At 31.9% G+C, this 22318-nt stretch overlaps 3 protein-coding genes across 6 annotated transcripts; all 3 read right to left on the reverse strand.

Moving 5' to 3' along the window:
- Positions 1–5061: 5061 nt before the first annotated feature.
- Positions 5062–7488, reverse strand: LOC25487170 (protein SRG1). Its single transcript, XM_013609032.3, has 4 exons — positions 7174–7488; positions 6681–6928; positions 5759–6083; positions 5062–5472 (listed from the first exon to the last, which is right to left on the reverse strand). Exons 1-4 carry the CDS (start codon positions 7420–7422, stop codon positions 5230–5232), a joined length of 1065 nt encoding a protein of 354 aa, XP_013464486.3. The 5' UTR covers positions 7423–7488; the 3' UTR covers positions 5062–5229.
- A 3670-nt stretch (positions 7489–11158) lies between these two features.
- On the reverse strand, positions 11159–18627 carry LOC25487171 (protein NEOXANTHIN-DEFICIENT 1). 4 transcript variants are annotated; one of them, XM_039830676.1, is made up of 11 exons: positions 18468–18627; positions 18164–18231; positions 17997–18080; positions 17813–17876; positions 17183–17229; positions 15618–15672; positions 15389–15427; positions 12672–12837; positions 12270–12333; positions 12122–12178; positions 11159–11553 (listed from the first exon to the last, which is right to left on the reverse strand). In XM_039830676.1, exons 2-11 carry the CDS (start codon positions 18226–18228, stop codon positions 11286–11288), a joined length of 909 nt encoding a protein of 302 aa, XP_039686610.1. In that variant the 5' UTR covers positions 18229–18231; positions 18468–18627; the 3' UTR covers positions 11159–11285. The 4 variants fall into 4 exon arrangements, with proteins under 4 accessions (XP_039686610.1, XP_013464487.1, XP_039686611.1 ...); XM_013609033.3 differs by having other exon boundaries at positions 12270–12336; XM_039830677.1 differs by lacking the exon at positions 15389–15427 and having other exon boundaries at positions 11236–11553; positions 12270–12336.
- Positions 18628–20158: 1531 nt separating this feature from the next.
- LOC112419428 (uncharacterized) lies at positions 20159–20578 on the reverse strand. The gene has a single exon (XM_024777100.2). It carries the CDS (start codon positions 20576–20578, stop codon positions 20159–20161), a length of 420 nt encoding a protein of 139 aa, XP_024632868.2.
- Positions 20579–22318: the final 1740 nt, after the last annotated feature.

Genomic DNA, 22318 nt, shown 5'->3' on the forward strand with positions numbered 1-22318 from the left:
GTTTGGTTCGGGCGGGTAACCACGGGTATGGGTTTTGTTGCCATGCCTAATTTGAACCTCCCCCTACTAGGCGGAAACCATTGCGGGACAGCAGGTCCAGTTGGGGAATTTTGGGGCTGCACACTATGCTGCAATGTGTTAGCAGCCTGCTGCGCGGCCGCCTGCAGAGGCGCAGTTTGGCTTCCTGCCAGTCCTCAATTAGATGTCGCGCCCTCTCAACCACTTGTGCACTACTCTATGTTACGTTCTCCCAAATCGTGAGGTTTCGATGCTTCCACAAGCTCCAACAAATTGCTGCAATGCGTTGTTGAATGTTCGGAGGCAGGTTCTGAAGCATATGGAAGATGGAATTAACAGCAGAATATGTGGATTTGGCAGCATGTTGAACATCATACCACACACCAGCAGAATTCCAAACTTGAATAGCAAATCGGCACTCAAACAACAAATGATTTAAATCCTCATAATCAGAACCACAACTTCCACAATTCGTTGGGCATGAAACTCCTTTGTCTTGCAAGCGAACTCTAGTCGGTAAACATCCCTGACACATATGCCATAACAAATTTTTAACTTTTGGTGGAACCTTCAAGCGCCAAATGTTATTCCAACTACCCGGACGATGAAGATATGAAACATCCACTAATTCTTCCACACATAAACCATAAGCACTTCGCACTGTATAACAACCATTCCTTTCTGCTTTCCAAATAAGACGATCCTGATGTACTTGATCATACAAAGGTGTGTTCAAAATGGCATCAACTATGTCATTACTAAAAACTTGTCGAACTAGAGGCACATTCCACCGCTTACCATGCTCAGATATCAAACTTTGGACTTTGAAATCACGAACATAGAAGCCTCCTGTGATGCTTCCATCGATAGACTCACCATTTTGTTTTAGCTAATGTGATGCCTTTTGATCAAGTTTATCCGGTAGCTGTTGGTGAAGCTTTGGGTCTTTATCATGTCATTCAATGGATGTAAGACATGCAATTCGACAACATAGATTTTGAGCTTGATTCTAAAATAACGAGAGATGCTTTCCACTCCCGTATGACAGATATCACAGAATTTGGCAATATTATTGATGAGTGTCGAGAGCAATTTTTCCCTTCTTTCACAAACTCTACGGTCGAGTTTATTAGGCGACAAGCGAATATGGCAGCTCATGCCTTAGCAAGAGAAGCCATTTCCTTAGCTAGTCCCACTATTTATTATGCAATCCCACAATGTATTGAATCTATTATTATTAATGAAATGCTATAAGCATCTTTTCTTAAAAATAAAAAAAAAAAAAACTAAAGGGGCCAATAATATAATTTACCCAATTTTTATCTTTTCAGTTGATGTAAGAATTCCAAATTTTAATGAAATAACTCATGTTTAAACCACCAAATAAAGTCTTCAAATCTTCAACGGAGGCCTTTTCAACAAGGACAATCTAGGTAATAACCTCCAAATATCGTTGTGCGACAGAGACTGGCGGATTTATCCAAAATATTCGAGAGAACGATTAATCTTAACTAAATATTATAATTAAAATTTGCAAACTGAAAAAGGTCATATACAATTTCATCTAAAAAAAAATCACCACAACAACTTCAAATTACTATCTACCAACTAGATAGTCTATCTTAACCTTAGAGAATCAAATTCAGCATAACAAATAAGAGAGTACTGGGATGGGTGCCAGAAAGAAAATATCCAAATATATCAGAGGTATTTTTTGTCATTTCTTCTATAAAAACCTTATTTGGACTCCCACCATGAACCCCCTTGGCTTGATTCAGTTGAGAAAACAAACATGGCCTTCTCCTTTACAAGTCCATCCCCTTTGGACTCTTAAGAGTTTCACTCAAACAGCCTCTTTGTCCTTTTCTAGGTCTTTCACCATCCTTGTCAAATACTTCACCTCACATATTTTGTACTTGAGAAAAATCCTTCGAATCCTTTACGTCACATGTTTCACAATATGCATAACTTATGCATTCTCCGTCTATAAAGAATATATATAATTTGTCGATAAGATAAGAAGCATATAGATGCATGATTAGAGTGAAAAATGTTGGGATTAATCAATAGGTCATAGATTATCCTTCTATAAAAGGGCGTAGAATTTATCAATAGGTTAGGAATTCTCATTTTACAAAGGAATAATGCTAGCAACGCCCACTTTTTAACACTTTTCTTGTCAGTTACCTTTTTATTAGATGAAATCAATGTACGTCCCACCAATTTGTATGGGTTCTATTTTTAAAGGATAAATCCACAATGATTTAAATCAATAAGAAAGTGCGTATTAAAAAGAGTATCAAAAAAGAGTGTTGCTAACACTTCTTTTATACAAAATAGTGTTAGTTATATCAAATAAGATGCCACTTGTGGTCGATAAATGATTTTTCTTATTAAAAGGTTCAAGTCCTTAAGAAGCTCACTCTTAAGGGCTTAGAAAAAATGAATTCGGAAATGGAAAGTAGTAATTGTTTTTCTATGTTAATGGATGAAAAAATGTCGTTTATCCCTTTACATTTATTAAATGTCTCCTTTATATTCTATAGTTGACCGATGTATACATGTTGTGAATGTTTATGTCTTCCAGGAAGTAATCAGAATCTGGGTATGATTTGATTGTGAATGTTTCGTAGTCCATTGATTAGAGCTCACACAATTTAATTGTGAAGAAGTGGAGTGTTTGGGGTTCAAACTCCGGCCCCTACATATAATATCCCTACCAATTGAGCTAAGCTCACGGAGATATCTTTAAACTATTTTGATAAAGGGTAAATAATCATTTTGAACCTTGAATATGTACATCGCTTTCATAATAGTCTAGTCTCGGAAGAAAAAAAAAACACAAAAGGTCATTGAGTTCAGAATCTGTTACCCATTTTAGTTCCCAACGTTATATTTTGCCACTAATTCCACAAAAATGCCTAGTTGACATATTTTTTGAGAGACATAAGCTCTGAAACGTCACCAGAGACCAAAATGAAAAAACACCCTTCATCTCTTCCAACAACATCATTAGAGGCTAACATATTTTAGAATCAAGAGTATTATGAAAACGAGGTGCACATTCAAGGATTAAAATAGTTGTTTATCCTTTTTATAAACTCTATGTTACTAAATTTTATACTTGTTATATTCAAGGTTTTGCAAATCGAGTATTGAAACGTAAACTCGCCTGCGTTTACGTTTTTAGGTGCCAAAATCGTATAAACTCGGAGGTAAATTCGTTTTTTGGTAAAATCATAAAGTTGACCGGTTTGACCGAGTTAACACGGCTTAAAATCGGTAAAATTGAGTAAACTCGTCCGAGTTTATCTTTTAAAAACACAATGGGCCGGTTTTCAATTAAAATCCAATTCATTTTTAAAGCCCAGCCAAATATCACAGTGTTACGGACGCGCGACGCTCTTTTTCTTCTTCTCAAAAACGTACAACACAAGGTTTCTCTTCTCTTCTCCTTCATCAACGTTGTTTAAACTGAAACCCTAATCTTCTCAAAATTGATTCTGACGCCGGCGATTGTGATGCTGGAGATAGAGATGTCGGTTAGGGTTGCGGCGGTGTTTGTGTTCAACGGTGGTGGAAGGTGTCTTTTCAAATTTCAGCAAAAAACTGAGCTTCAAAAGGTACCGTACTTAGTAACTTACTACTTAGAGTTCAAACTTTATTTTTCCTTTCCTTTATTCTTTAGAAGGATTGAACTTTTGAATAAATTAACTTGGTTATTTTATGGATAGTTTTATTAACAACTTTAGAAACTTGCGTTTTTGGATGGCTTAGAGATTTACGAAACTTATGATTTTGTGTGTTAATTTTTGTATTTTGATGCTAAGTTGAGCATAACGTTTTATTATGGTAGTTTCATATATTTTGTCTTTGTAATTAAGTCATATTTTGCACTATTGACCCATTTATAATATTATATTAGCTTATATATATATATATCATGCATATAATAAATTTTAGGCCAAATACCTTCCCGGGTCCTTTAAGTTTCATATTTGTTTCAGATAGATCCTTTAAGTTTTTAACGTTTCAGATAGGTCCTTTAAGTTTCAAGTTTGTTTCAGATAGGTCCTTTCTATCAACCTCCGTTAAGCCAAACTTGATTTGGTTGAAAGGACCTATCTGAAACAAACTCGAAATAAAGGTCCTATCTGAAACCTTAGAAACTTAAATGATCTATCCGAAAAAACTCGAAACTTAAAGGACCTATCTGAAACCTTAGAAATTTAAAGGACATATTCTGAAACAAACGTTAAACTTAAAGGACTCAGGGAGATATTTGACCTAAATTTTATATAATTTTAATTTTAGGTAAACTCATACGAGTTCTCGAGTCGACTTTACCAGTAGAGTTTACCTAAGCAAAAAGAGTTGAGGTAAATTCTCGAATTGCAAAACCTTTGTTATATTTAAGGGTGGTGTTTTCCACTTAACATGTAAACATTAAAAGTCGGAGGAGTATCCATGTTGCTCACCAGCCCTCTAATATCATCTTGATTCATAACCGAATCAGAATCAAGATTATGACTTTTATTTAATTTCCCCTAACCTAAAAGTTCCTTCTAAAGATGTAATATCTTTGAACCGTTTTTTTTTTCCTTTCAAAACATACTTATGTTTATTTACATTGTTTTGACTTTTTATGAAAGCAATTTCTTTAAAAATTCAATTGCGCAATTAGGTGTTACATACAGCCATCAGATGTCTTCGTGGACTCAACTCAATTGATAGAGACAATGCGTACTATATGCGAGGTCCGGAGTTCGAACCCCTGGCCACCACCCAAAAAAATATAGCCATTAGATAAGACTAACTTTAAAAAAAAAAAATATTTACAAGCCTAATTGTGGGACATTAACCTAATCCGGAAAAAGAAAAATTGAATAAAAATCTAATAATATACAGCAAGTTTCTATCGTGGGTTGATTCATTTGGAGAGAAGGATAGAAAACACATTGTAAATTTCTCTGATTTGTGGTTGGATCCAATGATTTCTAGTCCCATAAATATATTATTTGCTTATAGAAAAAACCGTGTACATGATATCAAAAAGAAGCAACATCATTTATTGTCGTTAGAAGTATGAATGATATTAATACGATCATACTTTTAATTCGAAGAGTATCCATACTTTATAGTATATTAGTAACGAAGCACACATTGACATATGAGAGTGCAACAATTCCAATCACTTGAATTACTGATATGCTATATCCTCAGTTCATCTAGGAAAGACTTGCCATCAAGTTTACGAGCAAACATATTCCTCAAGAATTCTTTTAGTCCAATTCTTTTGAAACGTGCTGGTGTTTCTTCAGTGATCAAGCTATTTGCAGGAGCCATCTCTCCATCATGTCTTGAAGTATAGAATGTTGCAATTGACATTCTTTCTTTTTCAGAGTTTACAATTGCTCGATGCTCGATACTTCGATATATTCCGTTAGTTATAACCTAGCAACAAAATCCCGATGATTAATAAAAATATTATAAATCACACTAATCAAAATCGAATGATTAATACTACCTTCGATCATACTTATAAAAAGAAAATTGGGACAACAAAAGTTTATGTATCTGATTCAATATTCAGTCTAGATACATAAACTTTTATTAATCTAACTTTCTCTTATAAATAGGACCGGAGGGAGTATCTTCCTACGGTCACTCTTCAACCGCAGAGAATCCATTTCTTTTCTCAAAAACCTTGATGAATGGATACATATGTATATATGGTTACCTCAAGAATGTCCCCAATGTTAACAATGAAGGCATTAGGCAGGGGTTTAACAGGAACCCACATACCATCTTTCCTCACTTGGAGCCCTTCTACATCATTGAGTTGTAGAAGGATAGTGAGTGCAGATCCATCTGAATGGGGTGTTAGGCCAATAACCTTTTCTGGTTGTGGACATGGAGGGTAATAGTTCATCCTCATTGATTGGACACCATCTTCAAAAAACATACTCATTTCTTTTTCATCCATTTTCAAAGCTTTTCCCATATAGTCAACAATAACCATAGATAACTTTTTTAGTTCGGTTGAGTAAAGCTCAAAAGTATCTCTGCATGACAAAGAACATAGGTTAAGCAAGCACGATTCAAACACAAACACGGTATACGAGTCGACACTGACACGTCTACATCAATAATAATTTAAAATAAAATTAATTAACTGAATTAGTTATAGAGACTAAGTAACCACGCTCTTCGTACTTTAAATATCTAAATTGTTAAAGAATCTCTCACACCGGATGAGATATGGTCCAAAAATGATTTTATAAAGGAAGCAACTTCCACCTTACAATTAGGTTTTATATATGAGTTGGGCCAAACAAAAATATTTTTAAATGATATCTAAGAAATTTATCTTAAGAGATAAACAATTTGGTCACATCACTACTTTTAGAGGCTTTAGTCACAACAGTTAATCATTTCATCTTTTAATTTTTTTTATGTGTGTGTGCGTCCAATGATATTTTACTCAAGGTTGTGATCATGTAAGTATTTCTCATTTAAAATTGGTTGAATCACCCGCTATTTTGTCATTATTACTCCAGAGAAAATAAGCTTATAAGTGGAAAACAATCCTCACTTTACAAACAAATTTTTTCAGGATCGAGTAAAGTTCAACTCAAATCAAAGATAAATAGAGAGAGAACCTGATAGGAAGAGGAAGTTGTGGAAACAAGTGAGGCATTCTAGAGTGTTTAGGAAGGGTAGTCATAAAGAAAATATCTGCCCAATCAAGCTTTTGTTCATCACTCACAACAAATGCTTGCCCAAATCCCTCCATATGTTGAGGAGTTTGCCAAAACTTTTTCTTCTCTGACATTGGAAGGTTGAAGAAATCTTGAGTCTCCAACTTTACTTTCTCCACCAAGGAAGAACTAACATCATGATTTACCAGCTACTCCAATACACATTAACAAATAATTAAATCACTTATAACTAAATTTCTTGAAATCAAAATCCAATAGTCATAAGTGTTATACTATCAATTGAAAACCGTAATTTCCGCCTCAATATAGAGAATTTTGAGGTCTCTACAACAAGAACATTTTCCCGCAATATAAAAGTTTGCAAGTCAAGGCAACCATAATTTCAAATAATGATTTTAGTTAAGACATTGAAAGATATGTTAAGAGAAGAGACCTGAAAGAATCCCCAATCTTTGCAAGCAAGGTGAAGCTTAGACAATTCTAAACTCCCATATTCTAAAGAAAGCAATTTCTTCATATCAATAACTGGAATTTCAAGTATACTATTAGCTTCATTGATGACCAATTCATCGTGTTGAGACTGAATATATCTTGGTGGAACTGTTGAAATTTTTTCCTTAGCCAACTCTTGAACTGATGGTACCAGAAGAGAAGTTCCAGAGGGGTTCTTGATCTCTTCCATGGTTCTACTCTATATTCTGAATTGTTCTCACTAAACAAGTCAAATAAATTACGTCTAATGAGAGTGGTATACTTTGTATTTAGAATAAAATCTAGACTTATAATACAAACAATTAATGATTGATGACAGGACACTAACTTTTTTTGGTTCAATCTTAATTTATCAAAATGAATTTATTTTATATATATATATATATATATATATATATATATATATATATATATATATATATATATTTTGGTACATAGACGAAATGACAAAACAATTATAAACTCACACACACAAGTGAAGGTACCGGGGTTCGAGCCCCGGTCATGACATTCGTCCTAACAATTTCGACATTTTTATCAGTTGAGTTAGGACTTGTGGATAATTTATTTTATATTTTTTTTTAAATAAAAAACATGAGTAATATGTTGGAACATTTATGTGATGTGGGAAGAAAATTGAAAGATTTGAAGATTAAACATAAATCATTAGACTTTGAGCTAGTATGTGTTGTCTAAATTGAAAAATATAGTGTGAGGTCCCACATAAAATACAAACACATTAGTGTTTATATTATACTTCTCCCATTTTAAAATGAGTGTCGTTTTAGTAAAAAAAAATAGTTTCAAAATGAATGTCACTCTCAGTTTCCAATGCAATAATAATTTTTCTTTTCAATTGTACCATTTAATTAATACTATGTTACACTACTTCCAAAACATTATTTTTTTCTTTAATGAAAAACAAACCAATAGTTGATTAGGATAATTTGGTAAAATTGTTAAGACATTTGACTATTTTATTCAATTCCTTAATATGCGTGCAATTGGTTAAAGCGACACTCATTTTGAAACGGAGGGAGTAGTACTTAATTTTAAAGTATCCGATAATGATTAAAAAATAGTAATTATATTTTTGCAAAAAAAATAGTAATCATTATTTGCGATAAGATTGAAAATCCAATTAGTTTGTTTCCTCCACTTTTACAGGTTATTTTCTCTTATCCACGGTAGTTAGCTTAATACCATGACATATGTGATATTCTCGAACGATTAGCTACAATGTAGTGTTTAATCATACAGTTGTAACTGAACTAGTTTTATTATAGAGTAGCTATGGTTGATAGTCTAGCTTGCACAATTTAAAAAACCACCGTCGACAAACATCTTAAAAAGAACAATATGGTCGCGATTCAACTCAGTAGTAACTTTGGTGGTAAAAATTTCTTTTTCAAAATAAACTTTAAAAATCTAAATACAACAGTTTAGAAATTCAAAAACCAACTAGATACATTATAGTGTTATTTAGTGGGTGAGCATAGAACTCACATCAATGATGACTTTTTCTTTTGTTACGCAATGATGATTTGTTTGATTAATGACAAATGGTACACTTTTATATTAGAATAAAATATGGAATTATAATCTAAATGATCAATAATTGACGACAAGACATTTTTTTGTTTAATCTTAATTTTTGCAGACGGACTTTTTTAAAAGACAAATGTTAGTATGTTAATGTGGGATAATGTTATGTTGTGGGTTTCACTCCTTAACTTCTCTATACTACAATCACCAAATCAACTTTACAACTATTTCCATGAAGTTAAATAGTTGAATTCAAGTAGTCAACGAGTTAAATCAATTGGGACACGAGAGAGTACTTGAGTTCAATTTTCACTGATTTTTGAATTGGTCAATATTAATAGAAAAATGCTAGATAACATGAATCTCAATTTCACGAAAGCATTGAAGCAATTTTTAATTGGTTGATTTTTATTCCAGGATACTTTCGCTATAATTTCCTTCGCTATGTTTAGCAATGCTGATATTAATATTGTTATTATTATGTTGAGACTGAAAATAGAACCCTCGACTTTCATATCACTTTGCTCCTTAACTTTCTCATGCCAACCATCAAATCAACTTCATATCGGCAACTAAAAAATCTTTGGTCAAACATTACTAATATGTATGTAGAGAGAAAGTCTTACTAAACAATTTTTTTTTATTCAAGTTGCCTATTGACTAAAGAAATTGATCTTAAATGTGAATAAGTGAAGCGTCTGGGGTTCGAACCTCACCCCTTGCTTATATTATGCATTATCCCTTATCAATTGAGTTAATCTCATAAGACAGAAACAAAAATAATTTAGTCACATCAATTAATATCATTTAATTTTTTTCTCTTTTAATTTTTTCAATATTATAAGTGTGCCCAAATAATTTTGATTTGAGGTTGTGACCATAGTAGACTTTCTCATACGTAGATCCTCGTGTTACAAGACTTCCTTTCTCATAAAACTATGTTCAGAAAAATAAAATGAGAAATGATATTTGTACAACCACTTTGTGACAACTTTTAGACAACTTTCTCTCTCATACTCACATTATATTCTTACTCACTCTCTTCCTTTTTCTCTATCCATTGTTTTTGACCAATGAAAAGAGAGAAAAAGAAGGTTGTCAAATAAATTGTACCAAATGGTTGTTCATATATCATTGTTCAAATAAAATTAGGGTGATAAACGTGTAAGATTATGATTGTGACATTCGAGAATTTTAAATTGGTTTGGTGTGAATCTTTTAGCACATTTTTGTAAGAATGTGGTGGACAGTTGTGGGGTAAACATTCCTCAATACAAAATTATCGTGAAGAAAAGTAAGGAAATATAAGTCAAGTAATAAATTAAAAAAACCAAATTGGCCACTCTTACATTGGTCTTTGGTTGATAAAGAAAGTCATGTTTGTTGCATCATATATGCACGCACTTTGAATTTGTTAACATCAATGTGATTGCTTAAGTCTTTTCACTTTGAATTTGTTACATCATATAACGACATAGTTTGTTGCCTGCTTACCTTCTATTCAAGTATAAATAATAATTTATACAATTAATTACTAAATAAAGAATTCACAATTGGAGTTACCAAAATTCACAACATTTTCCAAATTAATAGTAGTTGTAAAAAAACACTAAAAAATTAAATGGAATTTTAAATGAGAAGCATGAAAAACTTTTATAATGCATAGTCATAACTTGTATCTATGACTTTAAATTAGCAATGTCTTAGAACATATATCATCAACACTTGCCAGAAAAGTTTTGAATTGTAATAAATTTGTATAGGAAAATAAAGATCAAGAAAGTCGGATTAGGATCCTCTCCATTTCACAAAATAAATGGAGTATGTAATTTGAAGAGAGGTAGACACAAAAAATAGATAATGGATCCTACTATTAAATGGATCACACCATCATTAATTATTTTATATTTTTTTTCAAACTATTAAGAAAGTCTTCAATAAATTTCCACAAAAATGCTCCAATTGAACATGTCTTAAACAATGTGTTCTTACTCAAATCAAATAATGAACTGAGTGAATGGATTGATGACATTCAATTTCATAGATTAATTTTATTTTCTAAATGTACGGACCAAATAAGATAATATATACTACCCCCGTCCCTAATTATAAGACCCTTTTGAAAAAATAATTTGTCCCTTTTTATAAGACTCTTTTGGTATTTCCATGTACATTAATTATTTCTTTACCAACATACCCTTATTTATTTTGCATTTTTTTCTTCAATCAACAATAAATATTATATTGAAAATATAAATTAACTCTCTCTCTTAAGGATAAAATTGTAAAAACAATAGTAATTATATACAAATTTAATACTACAACCAACTTTCTTAATCTCCGCAATTTTGGCAAAAGACTCCTATATTTAGGGACGGAGGTAGTATGTTCTAAGGATCAAAATAGTGATTGACTCAAAAATTCAAGAATGAATGTGCATACATGATGCATCTATTTCTGAAGAATTACATTCATAAGCAAGAAGGCTTACTACATTAGTAATATTGTTTATGGAACAGAGCTAAAAGTAGTAGGTTCTAAAGAATTAGGGCAATGGTAAAGAACAATAGGAGCTTCTACCTGCATCTTCATTTGATCAAACTTGAGTGCTAATATAGGTTTTGATAACATCACATAGGTGCTGAAGTTTTGTTTTTCATGATCTTTAGTCATATGGATACTTCCTTCATAGTCTTGTAAAGATTGTTGATCTTTGTCATCAACATTTGTTAAAGGGAATGATCTTGAAACCTTCAAAGGCTTCACTGCTTGCACCCTATTTTAATATGTCAAATAACACATAATGTGAATAGTATTCTATGCAATATTGAAAGTTTTAAATCATGGTCCGAATTTGTAGTCAAAACTATATGGTGGACGTAATCAGAATTTTAAATAACGGTCATGTGACAATCCATGGCAGTGCAGAGAATCGTGTTCAAATGTGGCCAATGTGGCCTCAATCGAAGTTACATTGCAATTTTGGTGATATTAAAATCCATTGTGCCGCGGCACAGGTTAGAAGCACTGGGTTTTCTTTAAAATCCTGGCCGTAATATGAAAGTTTTGGAGGTATTTGCAACAATTCGTGAATGCGATTACAGCCATACCAGTTGCAAATATGTACGCAATGTTTGGATTGTGTGCAGTCATGTAGTCAGTCACATTAGTGATCGTTAGATCAAGATCAGACGGTCCAAATTTCAACACCAAGATTTTTTTTATCATCCGATTTTGATCCAACCGCCACCGATGTGGCTGACTGCTTGAATTCATAGGATTATGACTGAACGCAATCCAAATTCATCATCGGTTCACAGTGTTATTGTAAGTAGGGGCTAAACCTGCATTCAATCTGGCAAGAGTACTTAAGGAGGTTAGGATTAAACTCTGTGCCTCCACTGCAATTTTCAAAGAAAATGATTATTACTATTTGATAATTGAAGACACTTGTAGCAGAATGTCGAAAGATGAGTCAGTGAAATGATTTACCTAAAACTTGGAAGTGACATTTTAATTGTTGGCCCCATCCAACGGTCGAACCTCAAATCAGGAACTGCTATCAACATGCTTGTAATCAGTAAAACCTTATGTCATTACATTTAGAAGGGAAGCAACATGAATAAAACACAATGAAAAACAATTTTATGAAGCATTATTATTCCATTCCTAAAATGTTTTAGTTTGTTTTTAGTCCCTATAACATTTTTATCAATTTGTTAATCTCCACATCTTACAAAAACAGGGCTAAAGCACCGTATAAAGCATAACTATGAAAACTGAAACAAAGGTATGAAATAAGTCATTCTGAAATTAACTAAACCACAAGAGACAATGGCATAAGCATTATAACAAAAGATGTATGACGAATCATCCAAATCAAATTTCACTTACCAGCACTTGTGAGACTTATATGACAAGGATCTGCTGCATCCAGAGATTTGATTTCAGTTACTTGAACATTTAGATGATCATTGGGACTGCGGAACTCGGAACCTATTTGAACCATATTTGAAAATCCATTCCAGCCTCTTGATTGTCTTGAGACTGCTGAAATAGTCTGCTAAAACCATTTCAATTATATGAATGCCAAGTATATAGTCTAGACTTAAGAGAATTTGGACATTTTCTTGTCGTAGAAGGTGTTTGGAAGAGTTAAATGGAGTTTATCTTATGACATAATCAATTATTTAGAAGACCTTACAAAAATGGTTTATATATAACACATGCCATGTTTGTTTTCATTTTTAATTAGATGGTAGAAACCAAGGTAGTCAGAGTCGAGATCCTGGGCAAGATCGGGGAGGGGTCACTAGATTGTGAATCAGGGGATCGTAACACGGATCATAAGATCCTACCAAATTTAAACTTTATATATTGCATATCTATTCATACATATGCATATGAATCAACATAATTGACTAGAACAATAATTCCAAATAACACTTAAATTACTAAACAAAAACTGAAATTTAGGATCATAATATTCATAAAACAACTCTAACACTTAAAATAGTAACATATTACACCTAAAAACATCTTAAGAGACGCAAAACATTGGCAAATAACACCTATAACAGAAAGAAAATAAAACACTTAAAAAACTTCAAAACATAACTGAAACAACTCCATGACAAAACATTAAAACTTAATTATAATTCTCTCAATTCCCAAACACTTCATGTTGGAGTAGGTCATAATTACTCAGGGGATCATCATTTCCTCCATTTTATTATCTTCTTCATCTTCCAATTCATCTCTGCCTACACATTCATCTCTACCTCCGTAATGTTTATCTTCTCAATTATGAACAAGAATGGCATCCTCATCCTCCTCAATTTGATATTGATTCACTTCAGCAAAGTCCTCGTCCAAAATTTCAGTGCCAATATCTTCTACATTTTCACTCATAATCCAATTATCATCAAAACCAAGGGTCATCAAACTCCATTTCAAGTGTTCCTCTTCCTAACGTTTTCTTAGCCAATCTCGAATTAGCCATGAAAAATATAACGTCATTCATGGTTTTCTGCTTCAAACGGTTCCTTCTTTTTGTATGCATCAGGAACAATAATTGAAAAGAAATTAAGGCAAACAGGATGAAAACATTTTACTTTCACAATTGAATTATAATTTTTTTAAGTCTTATCATCTCAAATGCACTCCAGTTTCGTTCACACCCTGAGGAACTGCAGGTCTAGCTTAGTATGCGGATGTGCCAAAATCTAACACTTGAAAATCTACACCAGCAGATTGGTGGGATTCCGTGGGTTTGAGTATCCAGAGCTCCAAAGGTTTTCCATTCACATACTAAGCTTGACTAGTCGTTCCTCAGGGTGTGAACGAAACTGGAGCGCATTCGAGGTGGTAAATCTTCAAAAACTTATAATTAAATTGTAAAATGTTTTCATCTTGCTTGCCTTAATTTCTATAAATTTATTGTTCAATGTTCATACAAAAAGAAGGAACAGTTTGAAGCAAAAGCCGATGAATGACGTTGTATTTGTCACCGCTAATTCAAGATTGGCCAAGAAAAAGAAAGGGAGAAGAACACCTGAAATGAAGTTTGATGGCCTTGGTTCCGATGATGATTGGGTTATGAATGAAAGTGCAGAAGATGGTGGCACTAAAATTTTGGATGGAGACTTCGTATAAGTGAATCAACATTAAATTGAAGAGGATGAGGAATATTTAGGCGAAGATGAATTGGAAGATGAAAGTGAAGATGGAGATAATGGAGAAGACAATGAAAATGGAGGAAATGATGATCCCTTAAGTGATTATGACCTTCTCCAACATGAATTGTTTGGGAATTGAGAGAATTATGATTAAGTTATTATGTTTTGAAGCTTGTTTGTTTTCCTGTTCTAGTCTGGTGGCTGCATTGGGAGTTTTTCAATGTTTGTAACTGTCATTTGCTATTGTTTTGGGGTTTAAAGAATTGTTTGGTGTGATATGCAACGGTTTTGATTGTTTCAGTTGTTTTATGAATATTATTCTAAAGTTGTTTTATGAATATTATGATTCTAAATTTCAGTTTCTGTCAAGTGTTAAATGGTATTTGAAGTTTTTTTCTAGTAAATTATGTTGATTCATATGCATATTTTTGGTAGGATACTAGGATCATAATATTTTTAAATTTAGTAGGATCTTACAATCCGTATTACAATCTAGTGATCCCTCTCTAATCTTGCCTAAGATCTCGACTCCCACTGCCTTGGAGGAGAGGGCTTTAGAGGGCTAGAAATATAGAGGAAAATGGAAGGCTATTTTACATTGTTTGAAAGGATATTCTTTTAGAGCATGATAAATTAATTCTTAACATTAATATATTTTAATTTTAAGAATTGTAATAAAAACATAGATTGAATTTGAAGAAATTATATAAACCATTTAAAATCTTCGCAAATTTAACTTTTGAGATCCCCCAAATAAAGGGTATTTTGTTTTATGAAGAAAAATAAACCCCCTAGAATCCTCCTCTCTCAAAATCGTCTATTTCTTTCAAGTACTCTTCCTCCATTCTTCTCTATACTCGCAAACAAAGCCTTACTGAAAATTTATCAACCTCAAAAGGTTAAATGCAATGATGCACTTGTTAAAGAAAATACCTTGGAAAATCTAGCCACTTGACTTGGAAGCCCCACATCCTGTAGAAAAAAAAAATGCTAGTTACAACACCCAACACAAATATTTGGAAAATCTATCATCATCAATGGATTATTTTGAGACATTTATTAAACTTTATAATCTCCCTTCAGTTTAATGTAGAATTCAACAAAAAAAATTAACAATTGATAATACTTGTTTGGATGCATCCATAAATTATTTTTCTCTCACCTTTCTTCCATGAGAGCAAGCCTCATTGTTGTTCACGTACACCCTTGTTGCCCATCTTTTCAGAAAAAATAAATAGATATAAGTCTCTAAAATAAAATACTTATATAGCAAGGGGAAAAAAATTACACATAAGTTTCCAATTGTAGCTGCCACTGGAAATATGATAAATAAAAATAAAATCTTGACTGATTGAAATGCTTAATCTTATGCAATGATTTGGATTGAAAGTATTATAAAAAAATAATTTCCAAAAAAGTTATATGGTGGAAAGAAAAAGAGAAGAAGACAAAATAGCATATTCCAATAGCTAAAAAAGTTTATGGCCACTATGATTTTACAATGTTACAACAACTATTTAGAAAAGTGCTTAAATCTACTTAATAACCTTAACCAAAATATAATAACTCAACCAGGTGCAATGGCCAGGTAGAATCAATGTATCTGAATTTAAAAAGATTGTATTAAAAATTGGTGTATATTTTTTCCCATGATCATTAAAAACTTGTCAATATCAACAAAAAAGAAATATTTTGTCAAAAATGAAAAGATAAAATAAATTTTTAGATGACAAAATCGTTAAAAAGTGATGTACTCATTATGGATGGATCTAGGTTTTATATTATCAAATAAGAGAAAAATTTATTAAATGTTTTATATCTTTTTTTTTGTTAAGAAAATGTTTTATATTCTTACTAAGTTCTTATATCAAATACGGTGTATCTGGCTATGTATTTTATTCAAATGTTATAGCTTTGATTATCAATGTTTTGCTGAACTTTGAAAATCATAGAAAACTTGATATAAATAGGAATTTAAAGATTATGCCTTGATAATACTCTAGAAATATTTAGTCCTACAAAAGGCATGCATACAATACAAAAATTTGAATTGATACCAAAGTGTGTGCTACTTGAATATAAAGTTGTAGCACTAGTGAAGCATTGGAACTTGAATGAGATAAGATTTGTTATCCACTATGTAGGCTTGGTGGAACTTATCCATTTGATCAATCCAAAACCAATTTTGATTGGGCAACTAACATGCAACAACATCAACTCATGTGGAAAACTAGATAGCAATCTTCTTCATTTCCTTAAAATAAATGGAGAATATCATGTAGGATGCTCTTATCTTTCTTACAAGAGAAAATTTATTTCAAAATTCACTCAATAAATGATGTATCTGATATATATTATAGACAATATCCACCATTTATTAAACGGAAATAATAGATTCAGCGAAAAGCAAATTCGTGAACAGTATCCGAATGTGTTGGCAAATTAATGGCCATTGGCAAATAAGATACTCTCTTTGGTATCTATTATAAAAGAAATGGTCATGTTAACCGGTACTTCCGAAGCACTAGTTAAGAAGTTAAAAAAGAGTACTAAGATCTTTTGAGTTTTGAAATGTATTTGTTCAATGACATGGGCAACCATCATGCATTACAATCCTATTTAACTCATTCTTCTCCATCTTTTTTAATTACTAAATTAAATAATGAAATAAAATAAAATAAAAATGATATAATAATGCAAAAATAGAAATGAAAAGATAGAACATACGCGCATGATGTTGGGCGGTTCCAAACAAGTCCTGCAATCACAACAAGCTGCTACCGACACAAATTTCTAATTTCAGCATACAAAAAATAAATAAATAAACCAAATATAGTATTAACAATTTTTCAAGAATTTTGCAAGTACTACTCCAGTCTCAAATATAAAAAAAGATAATCCGGTGCACCGAAGCTTCCGCATACGCAGGGTTTGGGAAAGGATCTTACCATTTGGTATATTGTACGCACCCTTACCCTATTTTTACACAAGAGGCTGTTTCCATGACTTAAGTCTCAAATATAAGTTAAATAAATAAGTTAAACAAAATTGACGCATTTGTTTAAAAATTTGAACCATATACATCAATTTTATTTTACTATTTTCTTTTTAACATTTGAGACATGAGGATACTATATAATACTCCCTCCGGTCCTATTGACAAGAGAAAATTGACTTTTTAGATATATTATACATTGAATAATATATGTATCTAGTCAAGAACTTAAACCAAATACATAAATTATTTAATGTATCTAAAAAGTAAATTGTCTCTTGTAAATAAGACTGGAGGGAGTATTTGTTAAACTAGTATTTAAGAAAAGTGGGAACAAAAATGTAAAGAGTGAAAAACAGAACCTCATCAAAGGCACCGACTGGACTATCATCATAACTAGCTAGAAAAAATCCACCAAGAGTATATCTGGAAATAATCAGTACATTCATCAATTCAAGGTTTCAAAATCAAACCTTAAGAGAACAATAAGAAATTTATATAAAAATTATGAATTTTGAAGCAACTTCAATGAGTAAAAGTACATACCCAAAAGCTTCAACCAATTTGAATTCTTTTGGAATACATGCTCTTGCTTTCTCTGCTTTCACAAGATGGAGTTGATACAAGGCACTGATAAACACATAACAAAACTAGTTAGTAAAATATCAACATGAATAACATAACATAATATAAAGTATAAAATTCAAACTTACCTTCCTCTAAATATCCATGGAGGCTTACCATACCCAGATGAAGATTTTGCTTCTACACCTTCCATGAACTATAAAAAATAAAAATGAAAAATTTGTCACTTTTTAGTAACATATTAGCAGTGTTACTAACTTAATGTTGCTAGTGAAAAAGTATTGATTAATTATAAGGATGATAAACTATAGTCACATTTTATGGAATAAAATGCTATATAAATAACATGGTTCTGTTTTGCAGTGTTATCTAACCTTAAATGTTTATGAAAGAAGCAAAATGGGAAGTTAGAGTAATGGTTTACCACTTTACCTCAAGAAATTGTTGAAAGCATGATGTATAAGAATGGAATTGATGTGAAAAATGGGATTTCTTTTTGGGAAAAGAGAAAATGGAAACTTTGTTGAAAGAATGAGAAGAAATGAAGAAAGTAGCATAAGAAGTAAAGTAGTGGAATATGTGGAAATGATTGAATGGATAAAGCAAACGTTTTCATCCACCGTGTCGTTTTGTGTGGACATAAATAAATAACCATATAACGACGTTTGGCGCGCGACAATAAATAGTGTTATTGGAAATTAATGGATAAACCAAAACTCTCATTTATAATCAAAGTCTTGTCTTGGAAAGAGTTGAACATGTGTCTTGGTGGTTACTTACCGAGTAAGTCATGGTTCTTGGTTTTTGGATTTGGATCTGACGATCACATTTCGACCCACGCTGACTATTAGCTCTGGTGGCGTTGCCATGAACCTGGATCAGGAGGTTCATATCTGTGAACTTTAATTACTAATAATTATAATTATATATATTCAACAACTAAAAAATTACATTGTACTCAATATTATAAATACTAGTTTGTAGTAGTATATATACTTGTAATAACCCCATTAGTGGAATAATTTTCTCATTTGTAATATCACATTTTACTATCAATAGAACAATTTCATAAGCTTTTCTCTCCTTCATCCTTGGATATCATGTTTCCTAACACTCAAAATACTTCATATGCATATTCTATAATTGCTTACGAGGTTTCTTGTTCTGAAATTTATTGAATAATCAATTCATTATCAACTTTTTTGAACACATCTCTCTCAATGTAAGTCATAAGACAATCGTTCATAAATTCACCCCTCATTTGATTACGCAATATTCTCTTCACAATCTTCATATCAAGGAATACCAATGAGGTTGGACAAATTCACTTGGATAAAACTTGGCAAATTCAATCAACTTTGCCTTGTCAAAATTAGAGAACAAGTTGGTTGGGCACAAACACTCCATGCAAATAAGAAATCGACTATTTTTCTCAATAAAACGATTATTAAGTTCTTGAAGCTGCATGTTCATAGCAGTATAAAATAATTCAATGCAGTAATAATTCTATTGTGATAGATTCAACATTACCTCCACGTTTTGATTGTCCACGGAAGTATATATCATCCATGCTTGGAATGCTAATGTCATGCTTATTGCAAAATAAAGTTACCTCCTCCAATAAATGTTCCCATCTATCAGAGTTTGTAACAACTCTTTTGTAATGTTAACCAAGTTCATAGCATTGACAATGTCTTGATCTTTTCTCTACAATGATTGTCACAAATAATTTGAAATACCCAAGACTTTTTTCATCAAATGTAATGTGATTGCAAAATCAAAATTATTCATTAAAAGTAAAAGACCATTTGCTTCACCTCTTCCATATTTAACTAAAACATCATCTTTCAACATATTAAGAACATCAATTACAGAACTATACATCAATATCAAATTCACTAAAGTTCCAAAGTGAGAACTCCAACGAGTATCATCCATTTTTCTTTCTTGATTCAAACCTCTTCCACTAACAATTTCTCCATCTTCAAATTCTTTCTTAACATTGATTCTTTGTCTTTCGTGAACCATGTCAGTCTGTTTGCAAGATCCTCAAACAACATTTAATAAAGTGGATATTTTTCTAAAAAGGGAATTAACTAGAAGGTGATCTTTGGAAACAGCAATCAATGCAAGTTGTAATTGATGAGCAAAACAGTGGACGTAAAATGCACAGGACTTTCCTTTAAGATCAAAGTTTTGAGAACATAAAATTTCCCTTGCATGTTGCTAGCACCATCATAACCTTGTCCACGAATTCTTGAAGTTGTAAGTACATGTAATTTGCAAAATAGTTCATCTATGGCCATTTTTAATGATATGGCTGTTGTAAGTTTAACATGAACAATACCCAAAAATTGTTCAACAATACTTCCATTCTTGTTAACATAACGCAAAACAACAACCATTTCTTCAGTATTAGATATGTCTCGTGATTCATCAACAAGAATAGCAAACAATTCATCACCAAGGTCATCAATAATAGCTTTGGTGGTTTTCAAAGAGGCAACATTAACAATTTTCTTTTGAATGGATGGAGAACTCATTTTATCATTTTCAAGAGCATTTTTCAATACAACTCGCTTCACTTTCTTTTTTTGTAAGCATACCATCTAAACATTTCAAGAAAGTTCTATTAATTAGAAGATTCTATTTTTTCAGTATGACCACGAAAAGGCAATCCTTGCTTCAATAGAAAGTGAAGGCAATCAAGGGAAGCCGTCAACTGCCTTCGATACAATTCACGAGTTGTTTCAGACTACTTAGACAGCACAACTTCAATATGTTGAACTTGTTTCATTAAATCTTCAAATTGCCAAGAATGACCTTCCTACAATCAATGGGCAGTCTTGCTTTCCTTTATCATGTGCAACAATAACATGTATTTCGAATTGAAATCCATCAATGCCAATCATCATGTTTATGACCATGCTTACAAGTTCTGTTTTCCTGCCTTCTTCAAGACTGACATTCATAAAACAAGGACGTAATGTTAGACCCTCGATCCAATTAAAACTGGATAGCAGCATCAGATTGCGATTTGCCCCTAGATCACATAAAGCTTCTCCTACAAAGTTAAAGCATCCAGGATCTCCTTCTTTTGGTATCTGAAAATCTTGAACCACACAACATGTTTTTGTTAGAGAAATAAATCCCTCCTTAGAAGCCTCCTCGACCAGCTTCAGGATCTCTTACAAGAATTTCATACAACAAGGGCTTTTTTCGACCATTTCTTTTATGAGCATATTAACCGTAAACTTTTCTAGAGCTTTGATGAGATCTTGAAAATTTTCATTTTTCTGGATGCTCATCTACTCCTATCTACCCACCTAAGGTTTTGCCTTCTTCTAAGACATGTGGTTTGTCTTTCTCAACTTTCGTCTCTGACACCCTATCACTTCCTTTGTTTCCTACCTTTCTTCTAGTTTTCTTAATAGGCTTCTTTCTCTTAAAACTTTTCAACTATTTTATAATTTGATGTAAATCTTTAATTTAACTGCAAGTATTTTATACAAGTTGAATTCTTTTATGAATAAAAATTAATCATAAAGTTTCAGTTTTGAATTATAGTGTTAGCAATAATTTTGTCAATAAAAAAAAATTATCCTACAGTAATTTAAATTTTTATATAAATGAGTTATCGATCACCTCATTGTTGCATTATTTCTGCAAATAGTTTTTTTTTACCATTCATCTTTTTTATTTTTCTTTTAATATATTTTTGTTGTCTATTATTAAATGTTAAAAGTGAAATATATATATATATGTGTGTGTGTGTGTGGGGAAAAATTACACTACAAGTCCTTTATCTTATTTAATTATAACATATCAGTCCTTTATCTTCTTTCTTTTTTCCACTTAGGTCCTTTATCTTTATAAACTTCTACAAATTAATCCTTTTTTTCATTTTTCATTAAAAAAAACTGATTAGATGGCAAGCCATGTAGGATAATTGTATTTTTGTTAATTTTCATTATATTAAATATTAAAAACCCAGAAATCATATGAGTAGTCATCTTCTTGATCATCATCATCTTCATCTCCTCTTTCCTTAAACTAGAAAAAAAAAATCCAGATATTTATGAATAAAATTTAGAATCTCAAATCTTCTTAAAGAATCCAGAACAAAATATCTAATTCACCTTCAATCTAAATTTCTTTATAACCAAATTCCAACTCAAATTTATCCCTTTTTTCTCTCCCATTTCAGCACCAGACACCACCGCTCCCCCATGTCATCGGTTGTGTTCTAGACAAAGCAACATTTTTAGATCTGATTTGGGAAT

The sequence above is a fragment of the Medicago truncatula genome, chromosome 2 (assembly GCF_003473485.1).
Source record: "Medicago truncatula cultivar Jemalong A17 chromosome 2, MtrunA17r5.0-ANR, whole genome shotgun sequence".
NCBI lineage: Eukaryota > Viridiplantae > Streptophyta > Magnoliopsida > Fabales > Fabaceae > Medicago > Medicago truncatula.

Coding starts and splice junctions, on each gene's coding strand:
- LOC112419428 (XM_024777100.2), bottom strand. CDS start 20,578: ATGAGTTCTCCATCCATTCAAAAGAAAATTGTTAATGTTGCCTCTTTG.
- LOC25487171 (XM_013609033.3), bottom strand. CDS start 18,228: ATGGAAGGTGTAGAAGCAAAATCTTCATCTGGGTATGGTAAGCCTCCA. Junction 15,673..17,182: donor AACCGCCCAACATCATGCGC/GTATGTTCTATC, acceptor TTTTCTGAAAAG/ATGGGCAACAAGGGTGTACG. Junction 11,554..12,121: donor TCTTGCCAGATTGAATGCAG/GTTTAGCCCCTA, acceptor ATATTAAAATAG/GGTGCAAGCAGTGAAGCCTT.
- LOC25487170 (XM_013609032.3), bottom strand. CDS start 7,422: ATGGAAGAGATCAAGAACCCCTCTGGAACTTCTCTTCTGGTACCATCA. Junction 6,084..6,680: donor CAACTTCCTCTTCCTATCAG/GTTCTCTCTCTA, acceptor TTTGTCATGCAG/AGATACTTTTGAGCTTTACT. Junction 5,473..5,758: donor ACATTGGGGACATTCTTGAG/GTAACCATATAT, acceptor TTTTGTTGCTAG/GTTATAACTAACGGAATATA.